General features: G+C 54.4%; 1 protein-coding gene across 1 annotated transcript in view; it reads right to left on the reverse strand.

The window, feature by feature from the left end:
- The window catches only part of Ptprf (protein tyrosine phosphatase receptor type F), an 82,390-nt gene that overhangs the window by 10,942 nt on the left and 50,528 nt on the right, over nt 1-20,920 (reverse strand). Inside the window, exons 8-21 of the mRNA XM_052177165.1 lie at nt 19,197-19,466; nt 17,575-18,156; nt 17,215-17,351; nt 16,788-16,932; nt 13,073-13,378; nt 12,302-12,495; nt 8,198-8,315; nt 7,544-8,122; nt 6,783-6,880; nt 6,421-6,674; nt 6,242-6,335; nt 5,224-5,442; nt 4,697-4,851; nt 2,086-2,201 (exon numbers count right to left, since the gene is read on the reverse strand). Coding sequence (XP_052033125.1) covers nt 2,086-2,201; nt 4,697-4,851; nt 5,224-5,442; nt 6,242-6,335; nt 6,421-6,674; nt 6,783-6,880; nt 7,544-8,122; nt 8,198-8,315; nt 12,302-12,495; nt 13,073-13,378; nt 16,788-16,932; nt 17,215-17,351; nt 17,575-18,156; nt 19,197-19,466 — 3,267 coding nt within the window. The remainder of the gene's footprint in view (nt 1-2,085; nt 2,202-4,696; nt 4,852-5,223; nt 5,443-6,241; nt 6,336-6,420; nt 6,675-6,782; nt 6,881-7,543; nt 8,123-8,197; nt 8,316-12,301; nt 12,496-13,072; nt 13,379-16,787; nt 16,933-17,214; nt 17,352-17,574; nt 18,157-19,196; nt 19,467-20,920) is intronic.

The raw sequence follows: 20,920 nt of genomic DNA on the forward strand, positions 1-20,920 counted from the left end.
CCTACACCCCAACAAAGCTATGGGCCCCACCTTCTGAGTATCACAGCATGCTAGCACCTGACACAGGGAGCCTTTCTGTCCACACCTCCATCTGCATCCCCCCCAACACTACGCCATTCTGCCACCATGGTTCCCACGGTTCCCTTCTCCCTTCCTACTCCTGGGAGTCTGCCCATTCTGAGCTTCCGCCACTGCCTGATCCTTGGCACCACTCCCACTGGTGGCTTCCGGCTGAGATCAGCACAATGTCCAGACCCAAAGGCCTGCTGCCGCTGGATCTCCTCTGTGGCGGGAGCCACAGACTATCTTTGCATCCACGTGTGAGCTCAGCTTACTGTCTGCCTTACCACCTTCAGCTTTGCAGAGCCTGTTCTTCTCCTGCCCTCACTTTCCTACCACTTAAGTGCCCGACTTCTTCCCCATGGGCCTGCTCTCCACAGATGCAGTCAGAGGTCTTCTGACAGCAGCCTTGCTGCTCCTCTGATAAAGACCTTCAACTCCTCCCTTGGTCGGGCAGGATGAAGTACAGCTGTGTGGCCTGCCGGTCCAGGTCCTGAGGTCCTGGTCAAGGAGGCCGCGTAGCCCCAGTTACCTCTTGGCTCCAACACTGCAGAAACACCTTTCAAGGTTTTAACTTGATGCACACACATCCATGCTCCCACTTACAGCCATCTTTAACCCCACTTCCTGTATGGTGCCCGTGAAGCGAGGCACCCTCTGAGAACAGAACCCTCTAGCACCACTCTGGTGCTTGCCTTCCTTCTAGATCCACTTGCTGGTTACAACAGCTCACTGGGTCTACACAGCACACATTCTCAAGACACGTCTTTGGAACTCATTCACCAAGCTGTAAGAAGTCCAGGCTACACAGAGGCTAGCTCGTCAACTACCTACCACCTGAAGGAAGCACCCTGGGCTTGGCGAACGGTCACTACCAAAGGCCAGAAAACGACTACTATGGCTTGCAGACATCCGGGGTCTCTTCTACCTTCTATTTGTCAACCGACCTTTGTATTGCAAATGTCCCCGGAAATGACTGGGTGTAGTGGTGTAGCGGGCAATTTTCATTTATAAAAGCAGATAGTGGGCCGTATTTGGCTCCAGGCCATGATTTGCCAGCCTCACTTTAAATGATTCTAGTTTCCAGTTTTTAAATCTTCCAGATGAGGGTCTGGGTATTTCTAGAATAGACACTGATCCTACCATGCCCTGTCTCAATTCCTAACTCATAAAAACTGTGAGAGAGAATAATTACTGTTGTTTTAAGCCTCTAAGTTTAGGGTAATTTGGTGTGCAGTGATAACCAGCTCACACGTACACAAACCCTCTGTGTGCACACATTACTTCACTCACTCATTCCGTTGTTGGGTGCTCATAGGCATCCACCGAGAATCTACCACACGATAACTACAAGGATGGGGTTGGGCGAGCCAGGTTCTGGAGCTACAGCTACAGAGACTCTCTCTGAGAGATACTCCCTGGGGTGTAGGGAAGGAGTGACACTCCAGGTGGAAGGAACATTCAAAGCCACATGAGAGCAGCTCAGGGAAAGGGACAGGTATTAATCCTGGAGCTGGGACCCACATCCTGGCACAGTGAACCTGAAATAGCCTTCAGGAAGGGTCAGGTGTGAGCCCCTCACCTACCATTCTGTCTGCTACAGCTTCTCACTTCTAACATAGCCTGGTCTGGTGGTGTGTGTGTGTGTGTGTGTGTGGTCAAGGGCCAGAGAGCAGATATAAAGACTGACCACTTGTGCCAGAGCTGTATCCTGGGATCTCTGGGTGTAAGCCAGGGACAGAGCAGTGTCAACACGAGAGAACACAGGGTAGGGATGGGGCAGGGCTTCAAGAGATTCCCCGAGAGTCCATATTCAGAGACTGGAGACACACGGGGACCTCTGTTGTCTCTCTCAGTCTCCTCGTCTGTCTACCTGGTGGCTATGGATGCCTCTGTCATGTTAATCCAAAGGGAACAAAAAAGGAAGAGAAGCAGTAAGCGTGCGTGCGCTAAGGTCTTTTGGCGGGAGAGACCTATGGCCTGCAGGACTGAGAGGAGGCCAAGAGGCCGAGGGATCAGCCCTACCTGGGGTCTGGTAGTTAAGCCTTCGCATCTCCACAGGGTCAGAAGAGTGGGCCAATAGGGAGTCCTTCAGCCCAATTGACTGCTCATCCTTTGATGACGGGGAGTGTGTTCTCTTCCTAAAAGAACAAGAGAAGGCTAGTGAAAACTTGGAGCACAGGCAGCTCCCATGGCCACAGATGCCTTCCCACCACCCCACCTTATCCTGGGATCTCTGGGTGTGAGCCAGGGGCAGAGCAGCGTCAACATGAGAGTACACAGGGTAGGGATGGGGCAGGGAGACAGCGGGTGTGGAGTGGGCACGGGAGCAGTGAGGCAAGGGAGGAGGGTCGAAGAGGCTGGCGGTCCCTCTGGACAGCAGGCAGGTCACCACTGGGCAGTGGCTGCTGCCCTTAACTTGAGCACAGCTGAGGCAGCAGAAACCACCATGAAAAAACATGCACTGGTACATAAAACACACAAACATCACAAGGGACTGGGTCCCAGCCGCCTGGCTCTCAGGGCGAATGTCCAGAGTAGCGGGGGGAGGGGCAGGAACAGCAGGGCCCTAGCCAGACAGAGTCCTCTCTCACTGGTGTCAGCTTGCCCATATAAAAGGGACAGGGTCAGAGACAGTCTACCGGGGACCACCTGCAGTGCCTGCACAGGAGTGTCTCGGGAGAACTTGGAAATACGCCCGCGCATGTGTGCATCAGGACACCTTTCCCTGCTGCTCTGCCAAGTGCAGAGATGGCCTCTTGTAGGAATTAGGTTGGAGAAATGGGAGCCTACGGAGGACTGGAGAGCTCTGTGGACTCGGGGAAGCAATGAGAGCTGCAGCGTGCACGTGCTCCAGGGAGGAGCATCTTCTGCGGGAGGAAGAGGGTTGGACTCATAGGAGCGTGGCAGAGCCTGCCCCTCGTGCCCATGAGGATTCACCCAGACCTGGAGAGCCTACGGTGCTGAGCAGGCAGCTTGCTGACTAAAGCCACAGGCTGAGGGGTTCGGTCAGAGCTCCACCCCTCCCTGCAGGCCCACGGTGTGCACAGGGATGAGTAGAGGGGAGGAGTGACAGAGAGAAGGAACGACTCCTACCTTTCTTGTTTACTAGGTCCCGAGAGACAGGCAAGGACAGAAGAAAGGAATGGTCATTGTCGCTGCTGAGAACTCAGCCCTCACATGACAAGGGAAACGTGGGACCCTGGTAAGGTACTCACAGGACCACCTCAGGGAGGTCACCTCTCGCACAGACATCAGAACCCACGTGGGGATGGCGAGGGAAAGTGGGTGGAGGGACACTCCTTAGTGCCACCCACAGGTCTGTCACAGCGAGAGGAAGGAGTGAACTTGCCAGGAAGGACTATGGGGTCCAGACAAGGGTAGGGTAATAATGACAGGGAAGTGGGTACCTCCATGAGGTGACACATGACACATAGGACAGGACATGTTCAACAGCCAGACACGTGCCAGCTGCTGGGGACTCAGCATAAGCAGCGGAGGCCCAGCACAGCCAGTGAGGCACCGTGGGGCAGATGAAAGGCTGCATAAAGACGGGACCGGGAGCCAGAGGTCTCTGAGGCACCAGAGACTAGAAGTAAGAACATGGGGTGAACAGCTGCCCACTGAGGAGGTATTGGGGGGCTGGGGTAGGCACTGCTGCACAGCAGGAGCCCAGGGACCAAGCGACTGTAGTTATTTGGTATAATGATGTCAAGGGACAAACTAAAGACACAATTAACCAGCTCAAAGATTAGGCTTTAAAAAAAAAAAAGAACTTTGAGGTTTTTATGGTACCGGGGATTGAACCCAGGACTTTGTACATGCAAAGGCAGACTTTTTTGTTTGAAATAGTATTTAGCTGAGTTACCCAGATTAGCCCCCAGATCCTGCTACCCCGGTCTCTAGAGTAGCACAGGAGACAGAGGCAGGCAGATCTCTGGGAGTCTGAAGCCACCCTGGTCTACACTCTAGGGAAGCCAAGACTATACAGTGTGGCTCTGGCTTAAAAATCAAGGGGAAAAATAAATAAATTAAGTAAATATTATATAATATATATGATAATATATACATTATATATATTATACACATATATTTTAAACTGGGGATGGCCAAATAAAATCCCTGGAAGCAGCTTGGAAGCTGGACAGCGGGCACCTCCAAGGACAGGTGCGACAACTACCCAAGACAGGAAGCGTTAGACAGCCATGGCTATAATGGGTCTTTAGTAAATGTCTATTGTGTAAATACTCATGGGGATGTGGGTCTGCAACTCAGCCTGAACCTCTTGTGGGCCTCAGGAGGAGAGGAGGCCAGATAACCAGCCAGGACTTCGTGGCAGAAGAAAATGCTTACAGCAGGAGACCAGGAAGCAGTGGCTCCTGAAAACTGAAGATGAGACAGACACACTCACACGCAGAAACAGACGGACATGCCTCGGGACACACATGGTTCACCTCAGCTCTTCTTCATAAACGGACCCAACACAGACGTGCACATACACAGAACCGCCGTTTCTGTCCATCCTGGCTTCCCATTAGACCCAGGGCCCAGGCTGAGATGGCCCACTTAACACTGTACCACAAGTGCAGGCAAGAGGCAGCAGGTTCTGTCCCCCAGAACCAGGCATGGCACTCACCTCTTGAATAGGAGGATGGCGATGACAATGAGTATGATGAGGATGACCGCCAGGACAGGGCCTGTCACCCACAGCATCTCGGGCTCCTCCTGCTGCTGAGCTGGCGTCACCTGGACTACGATCTCGTCGGAGTAGGGGCTGGAGGCATAGCGCTTCTGTGGTCCAGTGAAGCAATAGCAAGGGCTATGAGCACAGCAAGGAAGCCCCCACCCTCACCAATCATACCCAGAGAGGACACCGAGAGCAGGCTGCGTGGGCTGGCCCAGGCTCTAACACCCTATAAGGCCGACTCGTGGCAGGTCAGCAGGACAAGGTCACTGAAGCCACGTTAGGTCTGGTCTTCACATCCTGAGGCCTATTGTCATGGGATACCTAGCATAGGTCTTGGTCCTCAGGGCTGTTCTAGTCCTAGGACGCTGGAGTCTCAGGATAATGCAGCCCGGGGTCTCCTAAGGTCTGAGACTGGCCTAGACTTAGATTAAGCCTGGGGTCTTGGGGTTCTGAGAGTCATGCCAGCTCAGGCCAACCTGGTCCATGGGTTCCTTGAGGGAGGCGAGCACAAAGCACTGGTAACTCAGATCCGGAGACAGGGGCCGGTTGTAGAAGCCACGGTAGCTCTTCTTGTCCCCTAGGGTGAAGGTCTCAGGGAGCTCGTCCACTTGGGCTGCCACGTAAGGCTTCAGGCGCTCCGCTTGGCGCCGGCGCCTCCGCTGTTTCTCCTCGCCTTGCTCGATGGCTTCCAGAAGCTGGCAGAGGAGAGCACAGAGTCACACGAGGCCTGGGAGCATCCTGGCCCCGGGGCATTTGCTACTGAGGCTTATGTAGGGGCTCCCTCTCCCTAGGGACCCCCATGGTCCTGGCCTGGCAAGAGCTGTTACAGGATCCTTCCTGACATTACAGGGAGACCCCTCCTGGGAGCCCAGGCAAGGGCCTCATGAATAACCTCATCCTAACTAGAGAAAGCAGTTTCCGTGTGACCTGTGAGGAGGAAGACAGGTGAGTTCATGTGTTTAGGAGAATTTAGGCTTTAGGTGTGAGCCCTCCGTGGGCTCTACATCACGGGCCCTCTGAGGTCTACAGGGCTCAGGACACTGAGAGCTACAGAGATGTCTCTAGTGACTCCTATACCATGGAACTCTTACTAACACCTCCAGGGAAGTCCCTGTAGGCCCTCCTGGAGTTTTGTTAAAATCTCCTGGGGGTGGGGTGGGGCGGGGGGTGGAGAAATGGCTCAGTGGTTAAGAGTACTACTGACTGCTCATCCAAAGGTCCTGAGTTCAATTCCCAGCAACCACATGGTGACTGGAAACCATCCGTAATGGGCATCTGATACCACCTTTTGGTGTGTCTGAAGACAAGAGACAGCATACTCACATACATGAAACAAATAGATCCTTAAAAAATTCTCCTGGGGATTTCCCCCTCAGTCCCTCTCCCCAGAGAAGGAGTGGCTGATAGCTAGATTTGGACTCCTGGGGCAACACTCAGGGAAAGATGGCTACTGCCCTACACGTGTGCCCTCAGTGCTAATCTTTCCCTAGGCACCTCGTCCAGCTCCAGCTCCTCTGGTGTGTTCCATCTTGGTGCCAGCAAGTTCCCGCCCACACGGTCAATGGGCACCACCACAATGTAGAACCACCTGTGTGGACAGAGCAACAATCAGAACCTTTATCGACCGTGACTACTATGCCGATCTGCACCGGCCTCCAGCCTCCTCTGTACACCTGACTAGCGAGGGCTCCTGCACTTGAGGCATGGAGAGAGAGAAGCGGCCATCCTCTATAAAGGCGGAGGCAGGCAGTGGCTTCTGAGGCAGGAGGTCCGGGGCAGTGCGGATGGACACCAGGTGCTGTAGGCCCCCAGCGCTACTGCCACGATTCATCAGGACAAAGGAGTATTCCGTGTTGGGTTGCAGGTCTGCAATCAGCTTCCGCATCGAGTGCCCATCCACCTCCACACTCTGCCCATTGTACAGGATCTGTAGGGGAAAGAGGAGGAGCAGCTAATGCCTCTGGGTAAGGACCCGACCACAGGTCTGCAGTGCATGTGCGAGGGAGCTCTGGCAGGCCAGCAGAAGTCTACCCACCTTGAAGGGCACAGCTGACTTATAAGAGTCGGGGACCTCCCAACTGAGCAGCACAGATGTCTTCATTGCAGCGGCCACACGGAAATTCTTGGCAAACACTGTGGAAGCACGAGGAAGGAGTGAGCTGTGACTAGCTGGGGTGAGGGGGCCAGAGGATGTGACAATGGCTATAGCACAGGAGTAGGGAGGGAGGGGAGATGGATGGAGGGGGACCAAGTCCCCCAGGCAGCTTCACATTGCACAGTCCAACTCCTAACCCAAGTTCTTCCACAGTGAACAAGGAACCAGCTGGGGATGCCACTGTGCCTGTGGCCAAATCTCCGAAAGAGCACAGGTGAAAGCCTCAGCTCAGACACCAGGTCAGAGAAGCCAGGGATTAGTGGGCTGTGGTCCTGAGGAGACGTACGTAGCCACAAGGTCTCTGATGTCAGAAGGTTAGGCCCCAAAAGATTAGTGCTACAGACCAAAGCAAAGCAAGCTGCACACCCTAGAAGGTGATGTAGCAAAAAGAGATCAGTGGGTCAAGATCACAAGAGACTGGAAGGTCACGCAGACAGGTCAGTAGGTCAAGGACAGCAGAGGTCAGGGCTGCACCCCAAGAAAGTGGTGCCTGTTCATTAGAGGTTAGCGGTCACGAGAGCGTGAAGTGTCACACAGCAGAAGCTGGTGGATCAGTTGTGAGAGGTCAGTGGGTCAAGGACAGCACAGGTCCCTAGGAGTCGTCACCCTTGGGCAGCCAATGCCATGACCACAGCACACACCTTGCTCCATAGGCATGGTCCGGGACTGGATGCTGGGGCTGAGTGGGCCGGCGCCTTTGCTGGTATGTGCACGGACCTTGATGTCGTAAGTGGTGTCCGATTTGAGACCCACGAGTGTGAGGTGTATGTCATCAGTGACATTCTGTTGTTCATGCTGGCTGTTGATGTCACGGTAGACCACAGTGTAGTTGGTGATGCGACCATTCCTTTCTGCCAGCACCGGTGGGTCCCAGGCCAGTTCCGTGGTAGACGTGGTCAGTCCTGTCACTCGAAGGTTTTGAGGAAATCCACTGGGTGCATCCTCAGGGGTCGTGATCTCTTTCTCAAACTCTTCACCTGGGCCAGCCCGGTTCTTGGCAGCGAGCCGGAAGATGTAGGTGGCCCCTTTGTGCAGACCGGTGACTGTAAAATGCTGGTCATCCTTGCCAAAATCTATGGTGTTAGGTCGCGCCTCGTCGGCCCGACGGTATTGTAGACGGTATCCCAGCAGCTCTCCAGGCAGCTCCTTGGGTGGGTGCCACTGTAGCAGTGCCGTGTGCATGGCTGTGGTGCTGACCATCATGGTGGGCCGTCCTGGGACTGAACAGCACGTACTGGGCTCTGGTGCCGCCCTCCCTGCTGCCCACCCAGCTTTGTCCCTGACCCCTCACTCACCTGCCCCTGTCGTAGTAACCACTTTGGGCTTGCTTCGGGCACCATCCCCCTTAGTGGTGTAGGCAGCAACAGTAATGGAGTAGGTGGTCTCAGGGGTGAGCCCACTGATGGTGGTTTCCTGGAGGAGAAGGGGGAAAGGCAGGTCCCATCATGCTGCATGAGAAGCTAGACTATCAGTCACCTGAAGACTATCGCCTAGGGTGCCCCAGGTACACAGGACCAGGGTCTTGGGAGGAGAAGCTATACAAATTCTTACTCTGTTAGAGGCAAGACAGCCAGGTGGGATGTGGGCTAAGAGCATCCCACCCACCCCAGAAGCCCCATGCCTGGGGCAGACAGCTCATTCTTCCTTTCAGAGAAGAACAAAGGGCTACACTGTTCTTTAACTCCATTGTGCTGTGTGAGTGGCGCCTCCATGAGGTCTCTACACACAGACAGACAGAGCTGGGCAGGCACCAGGCACCTTCCATGCCCCTTGGCACACGAAGCAAACAGACCGCCATCCCTCCTGAATTAGCTGGTGCAAGGCCACTTATAGACACTAACGCAAACACACACACACACACACACACACACACAGAGAGAGAGAGAGAGAGAGAGAGAGAGCACACCACGCCAGGTAAAGGAGAGGGCCCAATGAACAACACTGTAAGTTAGAGTGATGCCATCTACTCCAGTGACTGTGATAACCAATCCCTGCTAAGACCACATAAGAGGGGGAAAAAAACAGAACACAGAATCCCCCAAACCCTGGAACACATTCCCCTCTTGTTTCCACTGATGCCCAAGAAGTCAGCCATTCTGCTTCCTTCTGCCTCGGCAGATCCTACCCACACACCCATCCAGCAAAGGCATCATTTCCGGACATGCGGAGAAACACCACAGGAGACCAAGCCACGCCACACAGAGAGGAGGAGGAGGAGGAAGGGAGGGTACCACCATGGAGTAGGAATAGGCTGTGAGCACCGCCCTGGCGCCCCTCCAGCTCTAAGCCTCAGGTGGGGCCAACTGCAGATGCCAACAAGCCTTTGCAGGGCCCAGCTGGAGGGTCTCCCAGGGCTTGGGCTCCAGCAGTACCGGTGCTGGACCTGGCTCCCAGTGCTTCTCCCAGCCTGGGCCTGAGCAGGTGATTTTTCACTCTAGGGATCAATAAGGCCTAACGATCGGGATTGGATTTAACTCCATCCCTGTCTGGCCAGAGCAGGGGCCAGGTCCTGGTCGATTGTGAACATTGGCCTCAAATTGCTGCTCGACAGGCGAGGAGTACGGATTAGAGGAAACGCCAATCACTGCTCAGCCTGGTGCTCATGTCTACACGCCAATTTTCTCTGGATGTGGCTGGTGCCCTGTGGATCTTGGCAACACAGGCTGGGAGAGGGGGAGTGTCCCATGAGCCCAGCCTGACCCAGTCTTGCCCGTGCTTGCACACCTGTTACTTACATAGTCCTCGGATTCCTCTGGGCTCCACTGACAGCGGGAGGAGGAAGAGAAAAAGGGAGACAGGGTGGTGAAGGATTTGGCCTAGAGAGGACCTAGCCCATGGAGAACTGATAGATAGCTCTGAAGTACCCACTGGTATAGCCCAGGACCAGTGCCTACTCAAAGACACAAGTCCCTGCATCACTGAGCACCAACGATGTGTGCCAGGCCTGTTGAGGGCAGGGAGACATGGCAGACTGCCAGATATGGAGATAGACTTGACAGCTCCGGCAGAGGGAAGACACTAAGAGATGACTACATATCCTGGTGTGTGCTTAGAGTCCCAATGTCCTGCTATGTCTGTCCAGTTCACTCGCTCTATCTATCTATCTATCTATCTATCTATCTATCTATCTATCTATCTATCTATCATCTATCCACCCACCCACGCACCCACCCACTCGCTCAGAGCCTGAGAATTAGCCCAGAGCCACAGGGGGACCTCAGACCCCTGTTTCTGATTCTATAGGTGCCTGGAGTCAAAATAGGAAAACTAGTTTCTTGGCTGACAGTGGTAAATCCTAACACCAGTGTGCACTGGTGTGCTGGGTGAACAGTATGTAGACTGAGGACTAATCAGAAGCTGTGTGGTCTTGAAGCTAGGAGTTGGCCAGTGAGGGGCAGGCCCTGTTTGGAGTCCTCTAGCTAGATCACCCTCATATGGCTGCTCTGGCCTGTCCACTAGCCTGGTCCTAGAGTGCCTGGGCACCTGCTATTCAAGCCAGCTTGGTCACAAAGTCTATGCAACAGAATGTAGAGAGGCTACAGAGTTCTGGAATGATTGTGTCTACTTTGCAGATATTTGAGGGGAGACCTGTGTTTCCCAAGCCCTGTGTGGAGTTACCACAGGTAGTTCTCCTTTGTCAGGAGTGAGAGGAAAAAGACAGAGGGGTAGGTGGGAAAGGAAGAGGCTGAAAGAGGTGTATGGAGAGGAGAGAAGGAAAGGGGACAGAGAACAGCTAGACTAAACCACAGCAGTGAGAAAAAAGCCAAAGGAAGGGACAAAAGGAGGCGAAGGGCAGCGAGTCTCATCCAGAGGGAACACAGGGGAGGCAAGCTGGGCTGTGCACATCCGGTGGGGATACACATCACATGCTTCTTTCTGATCTTATTGGGGCCCTGGGCTGCACAGATGGTTCTATTGGGTGGATAAGGGCAGGCTGGGGTGTCCTTGACAAGAGTCACACAGGGGATACCTATGCCCTGGGGCCAGGCTGGATAAGTACACCATCTGGTCTCCCAGTGGCCCAAAGCAGAATGACCCAGTCCCAGGGGGTGGGAGGCTACAAGGTCAGGCCTTGTCTTCCATGGCCTCCCTGGAGCCTGCTTGGGTATATTCTTTGTAAAGAATACAAATATGGGGATGATGTCCCAACCCCCTTCAAACTGTTGGGGACCAGCACACAAAAGTACACGAAGTGACTTTCCTGGAACCACAGAGGCTGCAGCTGTGGCGCCAGACTCCTGGGATGGGAGGGGCTGAATCGAGTCATTCTCTGGATGTTTCTGGGCGGGCGTGTCTGCTGAGACTTAGTGAGGAGCCCTCAACCTGCCCCAGGAATGCAGGCTGGTGAACACACCCACCTCCCCCACCCCTGAGTCCTTCAGTACAGACAGGTTGGGAGAAGAAAGAGGGCACCCTCTGGGCAGAAAAGAATTTTGGCTCAGAGGGTGGAGCCTAGCCAAAGGTATGAAGGCAGTTTGTCTGGGGGGGGGGGTGTCATCCCTCAACATAGCCTGCAGAACATGGGGTTCCCACTTGGTTGGGGAGAGAATCTAGGCTCTTTCTGTTGGGACTTGGTGCTGGCCCAAGAATCCTCAGGACCTGGTTTAGGACAGGGAGACCAAGGGCAGACGCCACAGTTTTTCCAATACTTGATTAGTCCTTTCCCAGGGTAGACCTGGCCTCCTAGCCAAGCCCTGCCACCCACATGCTGGCTCATTTTGGCTATACATATAACCTCACAGCACTCGGTGCTCCTCGATGGAATAGCAAGGTGGGGTCAGAATACTCCAGGGACCTTACTTGAGCCTGTGGGCAGAACTCCCAGGAAGACAGAGGCTTCCAACAGGAAAGGGCTGGCAGGCTCAGCCTTGGAGATAAACACTCAGGGTCAGGAGCTGAGTGACACACAGGTGATTATTGCAGAGCGTTGCCTCAGTCACTGGCTTGAGGCCACAAAGGATGGAGAAAAGTCTTGTCTGCCTCTGGCTGTGCAGTACAGGGGATGCTCAGAACAGTATTGCCTGGGACAGCAGTTCAGCTCAAAGGCACAGCAAATGTACTTTCTGCAAACCACAAGGATGAAGCCAGTGCGGCATGTCTTTGGAGGTAGCCCTGTGAGCACTATGACTAACACTGCTACCTGGGTGGAGGGGGTAGCAGGACCTAGGTTAGCAGAGCTTTACATTCCTAAGACAAAAAAACGAAGTCTCACTAGAACCTGTGCCTCACCTCTCCATCTCAACAACTCCTGCCCTGACAGACCAAAGCAGCTCCAATGACCATCAAATGCATAAACACCTCTGAGAGCAGCCATTGGAGGAACAAATCTGGACTCTAAGGAGTCACTGTGACACACGGGTCACTGTTTACCATGCCACACAGCACCGCCAATGACATACCTGAGCCTCAGCCAGCATGACATCCTGGATGATGGGCTGGCCTCGGGGCTCACCATTCTCCAGCCGCACATAGGTGACCTGGTAGCCACGGATCTGTCCGTGCTGCTTGTTGGGGACGGGCAGCTTCCAGGAGACGTGCACAGCAGTAGAGTTCAGAGGCTCAACCTCCACCTTCCGTGGTGGCCCGCTAGGCACTAGGGGCCAGGCAGAGATGAGAGTCAGGCATGAGGGAACTGAGCCTGGCTTGGGCGTGTACAGCTAACTTAGGGCTGCGACTCTGCACCCGCCCCTTGGGAAAGGCTCCAATGTTGTTTCTTTGGCTGGCTGATTTGCCTGCTGTGGGCCATCCCTAGGAACCCTTCTGGCAGGGCTACTTCTGCAAGGGGAACATAGATGTGGGGAACAGCCAGAAGCAAGGCAACACACCTTCAACTACCTAGGCTCACACCATCTGTCACAAATTTTGTTAGTATCCAGCCAAAGCCCACTTGAGTCTTTTGCACTCATCTTCCCAACCCTGCCCTCATACTAGGTGGGGCTGCTGCTTCTGCCATAGTCCTTTTAAGGTCTAAGGCTTCAGCTATCTTGAAGATGGCCCAGAAGCCAGGACCTGGATATGGGATACCCCACCAACTACATTGCCCCAGAGTTTAGACAATGAGTCTGTCAGGTCCTGTGGAGGGAAGATCCTGGGTGCCTGGCAGGCAGCCCCAGATGGTGTGCCTCCCGCTCCCGCCCCTCCTCACAACAATGCTACCCACTGCAGCCTACCGTCCTCGTCGGTGCGCACCAGCACCGGACTGCTCTCAGGGCCAGGGCCCACGTCTGTGTGTGCCCGCACCCACACCCGGTACTCCGTCCACTTCTCCAGGCCCAACAGGTCCCAGCTGGAATGCTCACGGCTGATGCCATCCACCACATGCCGCTTACGGTCCTCGCCGTCCACTGCCTCATAGGCCACGGAGTACTGGGTGATAATGCCGTTGCGGCTGTCAGCCGGTGGTGGGACCCAACTTACCCGGACCGTGGTGGAGCCCGTGCTCACACATGTCACCTTCTGGGGAGGGGCGGATGGGGCTGGGGAAGACAAATGGGGGGAAAGCAGGCAAATGGAGGGTGGGGAATCACAGGCACAGTGACCAAGTAACAAGGGACTGGAGACTCACCCAGCCATCCTGAGGCCCTCTAGGCATACTGTTGCTGAGACAGCCTAACTGCCTCAGAACTAGCTTTTTACACACACACACACACACACACACACACACACACACACACGGAATGTGCAGTGTCTCACACGCACATATGGAGTTCTAACAGTGTCTCTCCCATGCATATGGCATCTTATACAAACATGGTATCAAATACACACACACACACACACACACCCCAGAACACTCAGATAATATAATATGCTTCTGGGGATACGTGGTGCAAAGGCCTCCTTTGGTTTAAGACTACTTAATCTGTGCCTGCATGGATGGGGCTCTGTGCTTAATCTCATGAACATCTGAGGCTAGTCACAGGGATGGTTTGTGGCCTCTGCCGTTTGGAAGGAAAATATTCAACAGATTTTTTATGAGTTAGGCGGCAAGTGTGTGCTCTCTTTGTGCCTGGTGACTTTTCTAGACACCACACCAATACCAATACAGGGGCTTCCTTTTACCTCAACTTTGCCATTCGCTGCCTAGGTAACTTCAAGAGCCCCAACCATTGGCAGAGCACCACACCAGTGCTAGGAATGACCTTTAACCTCCCCCTGTGCACCCACCCACCTCAGTCTTCCAGGCCCCAGCATTCTACTCTTACCCCTGGGGATTACATCACCCACTTTCAACCTTACAGCCCTGAATATTCAGCGATGACTTAGAGCGCCCCAGTTTACCATTCTCACCAGTGCCCTAAACCCACTTCCTTGTCTTTGTATATGTGTGGTGTATTTATATATGTATGTATGTATGTATGTATGTATGTGTGTGTGTGTGTGTGTGTATATATATATATATATATATATATATATATATATGTGAATATGTGCACCTGCCCCACAGAATCCCGTCTCAGCCTCCCAACAGTGTTATTGCTAAGGTGCATAAGTGACCATACCCTATTTTTTATGTGGGTGCCGAAGATTTAAACTCAGATCTTCATAATTAGGTAGCAAGCTTTTACCTGCTAAGTCATTCCCTCCCTCAGCCCCCATTTTTCCCACCATTGCTTGACCCACACTAGGTAATGGACCCAGCAGCACCGAGGCAGGAGACAAGGCATCCATCCGAAGACGAGGCATCCGTCCGGCGCTCCCCACCCCAGGGCTCTCTGGGCTACCTGCTGAGGTCTACTCTATCTTGCTCACTCTGCTACTTTACAAGTAGTGCAGTCAATCTGCACAGCTCCCTTCGCCTACAGGCATATAAGCTTGCTGCCTGCCTTCCAATAGTACACACTTCTATTTCCAGCTACCAGCATCCCTCTTCCTGCACAATCTCAAGAGTGGAGGCCATGCTCTTTCTCATACACCTTCTGCCCCCCTCCTGCTACCCGAGAGACTTTACCAGCTGCCCCCACCCCCACCTTCCATGTTTCCAGCGTGGTCCTCCTGACGCTCACAAAAGCATACGGATGCACTTCAAGACCATCCTCATTGCTACAGCCTCCTCGCAGCGAGCCTCTTGATGACACCTTAGCATGCTGGCTTACTTCTCACACACTCGGAGCCCCTGCCTCCTCTCCGCCCCAGCCCGCTTCCTGCCCCCCTGCCCCCTGCCCGCCCCAGCCCTCTTCCCTACTACTTCTAGCCCCTTTGGCCACTCAGCAGCAGCTCCAGGCCACCTCTGTGAGCTTCCCTTGCCCTCTTCCCCATCGCGGCTCTCATTTCTAGTCTTCTCAGGTCTGCGTCCACCAGCTTAGGATCCAGGCCTCCACAGTTCTACCTGACAGACACAGCGCCTTGAATCTGGGTGCCTGAAACCAGGTGCACTGCTCGACCTGGGGGGAGTGCCCACTATGGGAGCCTCCCACCAGAAACATGACGCACCTCCATCTCTCTAACCTACTGCTCCGCATCTTCAATCTATCACCAAGCCCTGGCCAGGAAGTATCCTAGGAAACCCCTCACCCGCTATTACCAGTTCAGCCAAAGCAGCGAACTTCGCCTAGTCCACAGAAGAGATTTCTAAGTGGCCTCTGCATCTTGGGTCACCTGCCCATTTTCAGAGCTTGGGTGGTTGCAAAGTCCCTGCTCAGGGCCACCATATTCCGTTCCTTTTACCTCATTAGCTTCCACGCTTGCTTCAGTGGAGGTGAAGTGTCATATCTCCGAGACTGAACTGTCTCTGACCTTGCACCAACAGTGTTTGCCTCTGACCTTGCACCAACAGAGGCTCCTGTACCACAATCTCTCCACCCTCCCAGCTCGCTCTGAACAAATGCAATTAAGAGCTCATTTGGGTAATTACAGGCACCACTGTATGTCTCAGTCTACTGCAGGAGCTCTATGGATACAGGCCTCGCCTTCTGGCCACGCTACCAGACCTAGAGCACGGCAGAAGCTTCTAGAATGAACTTAGACTACAAAGTCAGGCAATCTCTGCACACACAGTCCTACCTCTTACAGACTTAACCGACACTGTCATGCTTATGGTCTCTGTTTTACAATGATACCCAGCCGGTTCACACCCATGAGCATTTTATCATATAGCAACCTTTAAGACACTGGCATACTGATCACAGACAAACCATCTATAGTATCACACCAAGCCACATTCACAATTTGCCATCTTGTGCCAATCACAATCTGGGTGTGACAGACACAGTCACACCCCCACACACTGACGCACTCGGGTGCTATTGGCTAGGTATTCACACAAACTCCAGGTGGTTCTGTAAACAGTCATGATGTCAAATAAGCCATGTGTTCCCACAGGCAGATGTGGGGACACACACACACACACACACACACACACACACAGGCACACAGTCACACAGTCACATTCTCATGGACCTGTCCCCAAGTGCAGAGGCCTCAGAGAGGTTACATAGCTCCCAAGAAACTGGGGGTGGGGGTACGAGGAGGGGGAACGTGGGTGATGAGATGTGGGACCACGGGAAGGAAGACAGGCATTTAGGCAGGTCTCAAACATGGCAGGCCTGCCAAATCAGTGCTATGATCTAGGTATGAAAGGAGAGTGACAGAGGATAGGGATGAGTCACAGTCACACAGAACTTACCTGTGCAGGGTCTAAGAGTCACAGGGGTAAGAGAGGGTCAGAAGGCTGGGCAGGAAGCAGAGAAGGCAACCACTGCCTGCACACGGACTAACAGGACACTTACCTGTCCCTTTCTTGGGGTCCAGACTTAAGAGCCCAGACTGGAGTCCAATACTGGACTCAGTAGACCTGACCACCCACCTGCTTGAAAGGGAATGGTATATGCCTGTGTATAATGTACCAGCCCAGATGTGACAAGGGTGGCTTTAGCAGACACTTACTGGACTGTGCTGTACGGGCCTCTACGGTGGGAGTGAAGACGCCCACGCCCAATTCTGAGCGGGCAGCCAACTGGAAGCGATACAGTGTGTCAGGCTTCAGGTCCTCCAGAGTGTAGGAGGAGGTGGGGTCGAAGGTCACCTTGTGCTGGAAGAGCAGAGAGCAAGTACTGACTGCTCAGATCTCAAAGGCCACCAGGGATCTATGACCCCAGGGGAAGCTTCAAGGCTAGGACAATATCACATCGGCCATGAACCCAGGAGAACAAAGGTAGATGTTAGACACTTTGCCTCTAGCACAGGGGTGGTGCAGACTATAAACCACATAGGCTGTAAGAGCTACAAAGCTGTAGGGAGAAACCTAGACCCATCACAGACCACTGGGAACTGGGGATACCCTCTTCCCACTCTTCCCAGTCTCGAGGCTCACCTGCTGGCCCTCGTCCTCTGCCGCCCAGTACACCAGCTCATACTTGACGATCCGCTCCTGCGGGGGCAGCAGCCACGAGAGCTGGATCCTGGTGTCCGACTCAGCTTTGGCCTGGAAGTCTGCAGGCTGTGCAGGCACTGCAATATCCACCCCGGGCAAGGTCAGCTTCATGATATCTCCCAGGGTCCAGTGAGAGGTGCCAAGCTCTCACTAGCTTGGCCTGCATCCCCAGTGACCATGTATTTGTGGAGAATGACACCCTTGCCCTCCCCGAGTTCCAAACTTCACAGTCTAAGGCAACAAGAGGGACTCCGCCCGAGCCTGTTGTCAGCTGTCCATCAAGCGCGAGCCCCTACCTACCTCCCTGCTGTGTCTTGACTTGGATGGTGGGGCTGGGTGGGCCATCGCCCACGGCAGTGAAGGCAAGGACGCGGAGGCTGTAGGTGATGCCAGGTAGCAGGCTGCCCACTGTGGTAAGGAGTCCTGCATCGGTGTTATGCTTGTGCCAGGCGCTCAAAGGGCGTCGAGAATCTGGGGTGTAGTAGACGCGATATCCCCGCACCAGGCCGTTGGGCTCTTCAGGTGGTTCCCACTGTACCAGCATGGTGCTGGCGCTCAGCATGCGGGCCTGCACGCGGCGTGGTGGGCTGGAGGGGGCCTGCTCACCAGTGCGTGCTCGCACTGCCTCACTGGGTGGTCCTCGCCCAATGCTGTTAACAGCCAGCACACGGAAAGCATATTCTGAAAAGGGGCTGAGGCCGCCAATGCTGTACCGGGTGCTGGCCACACCGTCCACTTCCTGGAAGGGGCCGTCTGTGCCAGCTGCACGGTACTGGATGCCATAGAAGGACACAGGCTCGGTATTTCCAGAGTCCCATGTCAGAGTAACACTGGTGGCGGTTGTCTCTGTCACCACAAGATCAATTGGAGGCTTTGGCAGAGCTAAGGAGAAAGAATTGTTAGATGTTATGACTCTGAGAACAAATCCATGGCATCATACAAACACTGGGTCCGGCCACCCAAGTGCGGTTGATGCCCACAACCTTCCTTCAAAAAAGGCTTGAAAAGCTTGTGGTGACTTCTTGGGGCAGTTACTGAGATAGTACAACCAGGTCTGATGGTGGTCCAAGGAACCTTGAGTCCTTTGGTGTGTAACACATTGCGCGCACACACGAACGATCTCCAAGGAATTGGCCTTTAGAGTTCAGAAAGAGCCATAAACTTGCTAGCCCCGCCACTAGGTCCCATGACTTGGCTCAAAATGAAGGTGGCGAAACCCCAGGCCCAAGATCGCTCCATGAAGAATGGCCACTACTAAGTCCTAGGAAGCCCGTTCAGTGCCACTACAGCTCGTGGTCACATTCCTGCTCTCTGGAATTTACAGTCTGGGGAAATAATCAGCAAATGAGTTGATGGTAATTGTGAACAAGGACAGGAGGAAAAACACAGCCTCTCCCTGGAGGGGGGGTGATGGGGACGGGAAAGTCTCACAGTGCTGAGCCCTGAAGGCAGATGCTAAGCCACTGACTGTGACAGAGGAGGGGCAGGAAGGGAACAGTGTGTTTTTGTGTGGCTGGAAGCAGCAGAGACTGGGAGACCAGCTGATGTCCCTGGGTGACTCCCAGAGCAACTCGAGCCCCTGAAAGCTACTTTTTGCTTTGATGAAAGGAAACTGTACACGGCTAGACGTGTAGGCACTCCTCTAGTGTGTGCAAGGCCCTGGGCTCCAGCCTGAGGAGGACCAGGTGGAGTGACAGGATGACTCCTAGCTTACATCCTGATTTCCTTTTGGCAGTACTGGGGATTGAGTCCAGGGCTTCCAACAAGGTAAATGCTCTACCAACTGTATTACCAGTTCTTGGGGAGCAGAAGCAGAAGGATCTCTGAGTTCAAGGCCAGCTCCTACTTATCTGCCACAGGCCTGAGGATCTAAAGCCTTCAAGACAGAGATCATCAGCTGGCTAAGGCGCTGGAGCACTCACCTTTTACTGTGACCTGGGCCGTGGCCTCGATCATGCCCAGGGACGAGATGGCCACACAGGTATAGTTGGCAGACCGCATGACATTGCTGAGCTCCAGAACGTTGCGGCCAACTGGCATCTCGTCCTCTCTGGTCAGCTCCTCGGCGCCCATCATCCACTTCACATACGGCATGGGTGCACCCACTGCCACACACGTGAGGTTCACGCTGCCCCCTGGCATCACCTCTTGGCTGCTGGGAGGGATGGAGAAGCGAGGAGCCACGCGGCGCACTGTGGGAGGAGGGAGAGAGGCACTCACAGGCTGGGCAGGATGCAAGGGTGGACAGAAGGGCAGGGGCCCCTCAGCAAGGAAGCCTCTCTTGTCAGAGCCAAGCCCATGCTCAGAGACAGGAGGGGTGGCGTCCCCGGGGCCCGGCTCACCATTTCCCACCTCACTCTGGGAACAGAAGTAGTCCCTGCACTCAGGGACCATCTGGAACACCTCTTAATGAGAACTTGCATAACCAAGCTCCCATCCTATAGCAAGGGACACTCAGCCAAGGTCACACAGGACTTAGTGCAAGAGCCAGGCCTGGTTAGGGCACAGTCCAGGCGGTCCTCCAATGACCACCCTTGCTTACGCCTGACTCCCCTCCTCCTGTGTCTCTAGAGGGACCAGATGGGGGCATCAGTGAAAGAAATCCAGGTCCTCAGAGCACGGCTGGGAAGGGCGGGCAAAGGATCAGTCTGGGAGTAACATGGCCACCACCTCTGTTGTCAAGGTCTCCACCTAAGGCCATGGCCCCAGGAGAGAAGAGAGATTGGCACAACTACCTGCTGGGCCTTGCCTGTGCAGGTCAGCCTGGGACCCACAACGTGGGTGGGCCCTTAGGAGGGCTAGTCCGGGGAGACAAGGGGTCGGGCGGGCCAGGGACGTGGTCCGCGCACGCGTGCGCGGGCAGGATGGGCATGAGGATGGCAGTAACATGATGACGGTGCCGAGCAGACAGGCTTTCTGCACCAGGGAGCAAAGCTTAAGGAGGGTGGCTGTGCCTAGCCACGACCCCAGCCTTGGACTCTCCTGGCCAGAAGCTGTCCTGGGCTTCTCAGTCCAGGGCAGAGCCTGGAACCAACCCTGAAGTAGCAAGCTTGGCACAGACATTCAGAGCATGCGGAGGGGTAAGGTGGACAAAACCTAGCTACACACAGGCATGCTGGGCATGCAGACAGGTCATGCAGCTGCTGGCAGAGGCTCAGATGGTTCCTAGGTGGTCACCCTTACACAAGGGGCCAGAGAGCACAGGCAGCAAGCCCAAGTGACCCGCGGGCCACGATGAGAGCACAGGTCTCTGAGGACTCTTGCTGGGAGAGCAGACATGCAGAGGACCCATGGTACCACATAATGTCACGCAGCCCTGGGTCACAGAAGCAGAGGTGGAAGGCCGGGAAGACCACCAGGTTCAATCTCACCTCCATTCCTAGAGGTCAAACCGAAGCTCAGAGCTGAGACATTTAGTGTGTCACCAGGGTTGTACTAAGGGTCTGCCGAAGACATCTTTTAGTAACATCTAAATAACACCACTCCTGCGGTCTCTCTACCTCTCGCCCTAACCAACTCCCGAGCTCTCCACAGACAACTGGCGTTCCCCTAACTGACAGATGTCTGTATGGTTCCTCATGCTCCATGGCCAGCCTATGGGACCCTGGGTAGAACTTGCCTCCGCACCGCACCTTCTATGCCAGGT

The sequence above is a fragment of the Apodemus sylvaticus genome, chromosome 3, assembly GCF_947179515.1.
Source record: "Apodemus sylvaticus chromosome 3, mApoSyl1.1, whole genome shotgun sequence".
NCBI classification, from domain to species: Eukaryota; Metazoa; Chordata; class Mammalia; order Rodentia; family Muridae; genus Apodemus; species Apodemus sylvaticus.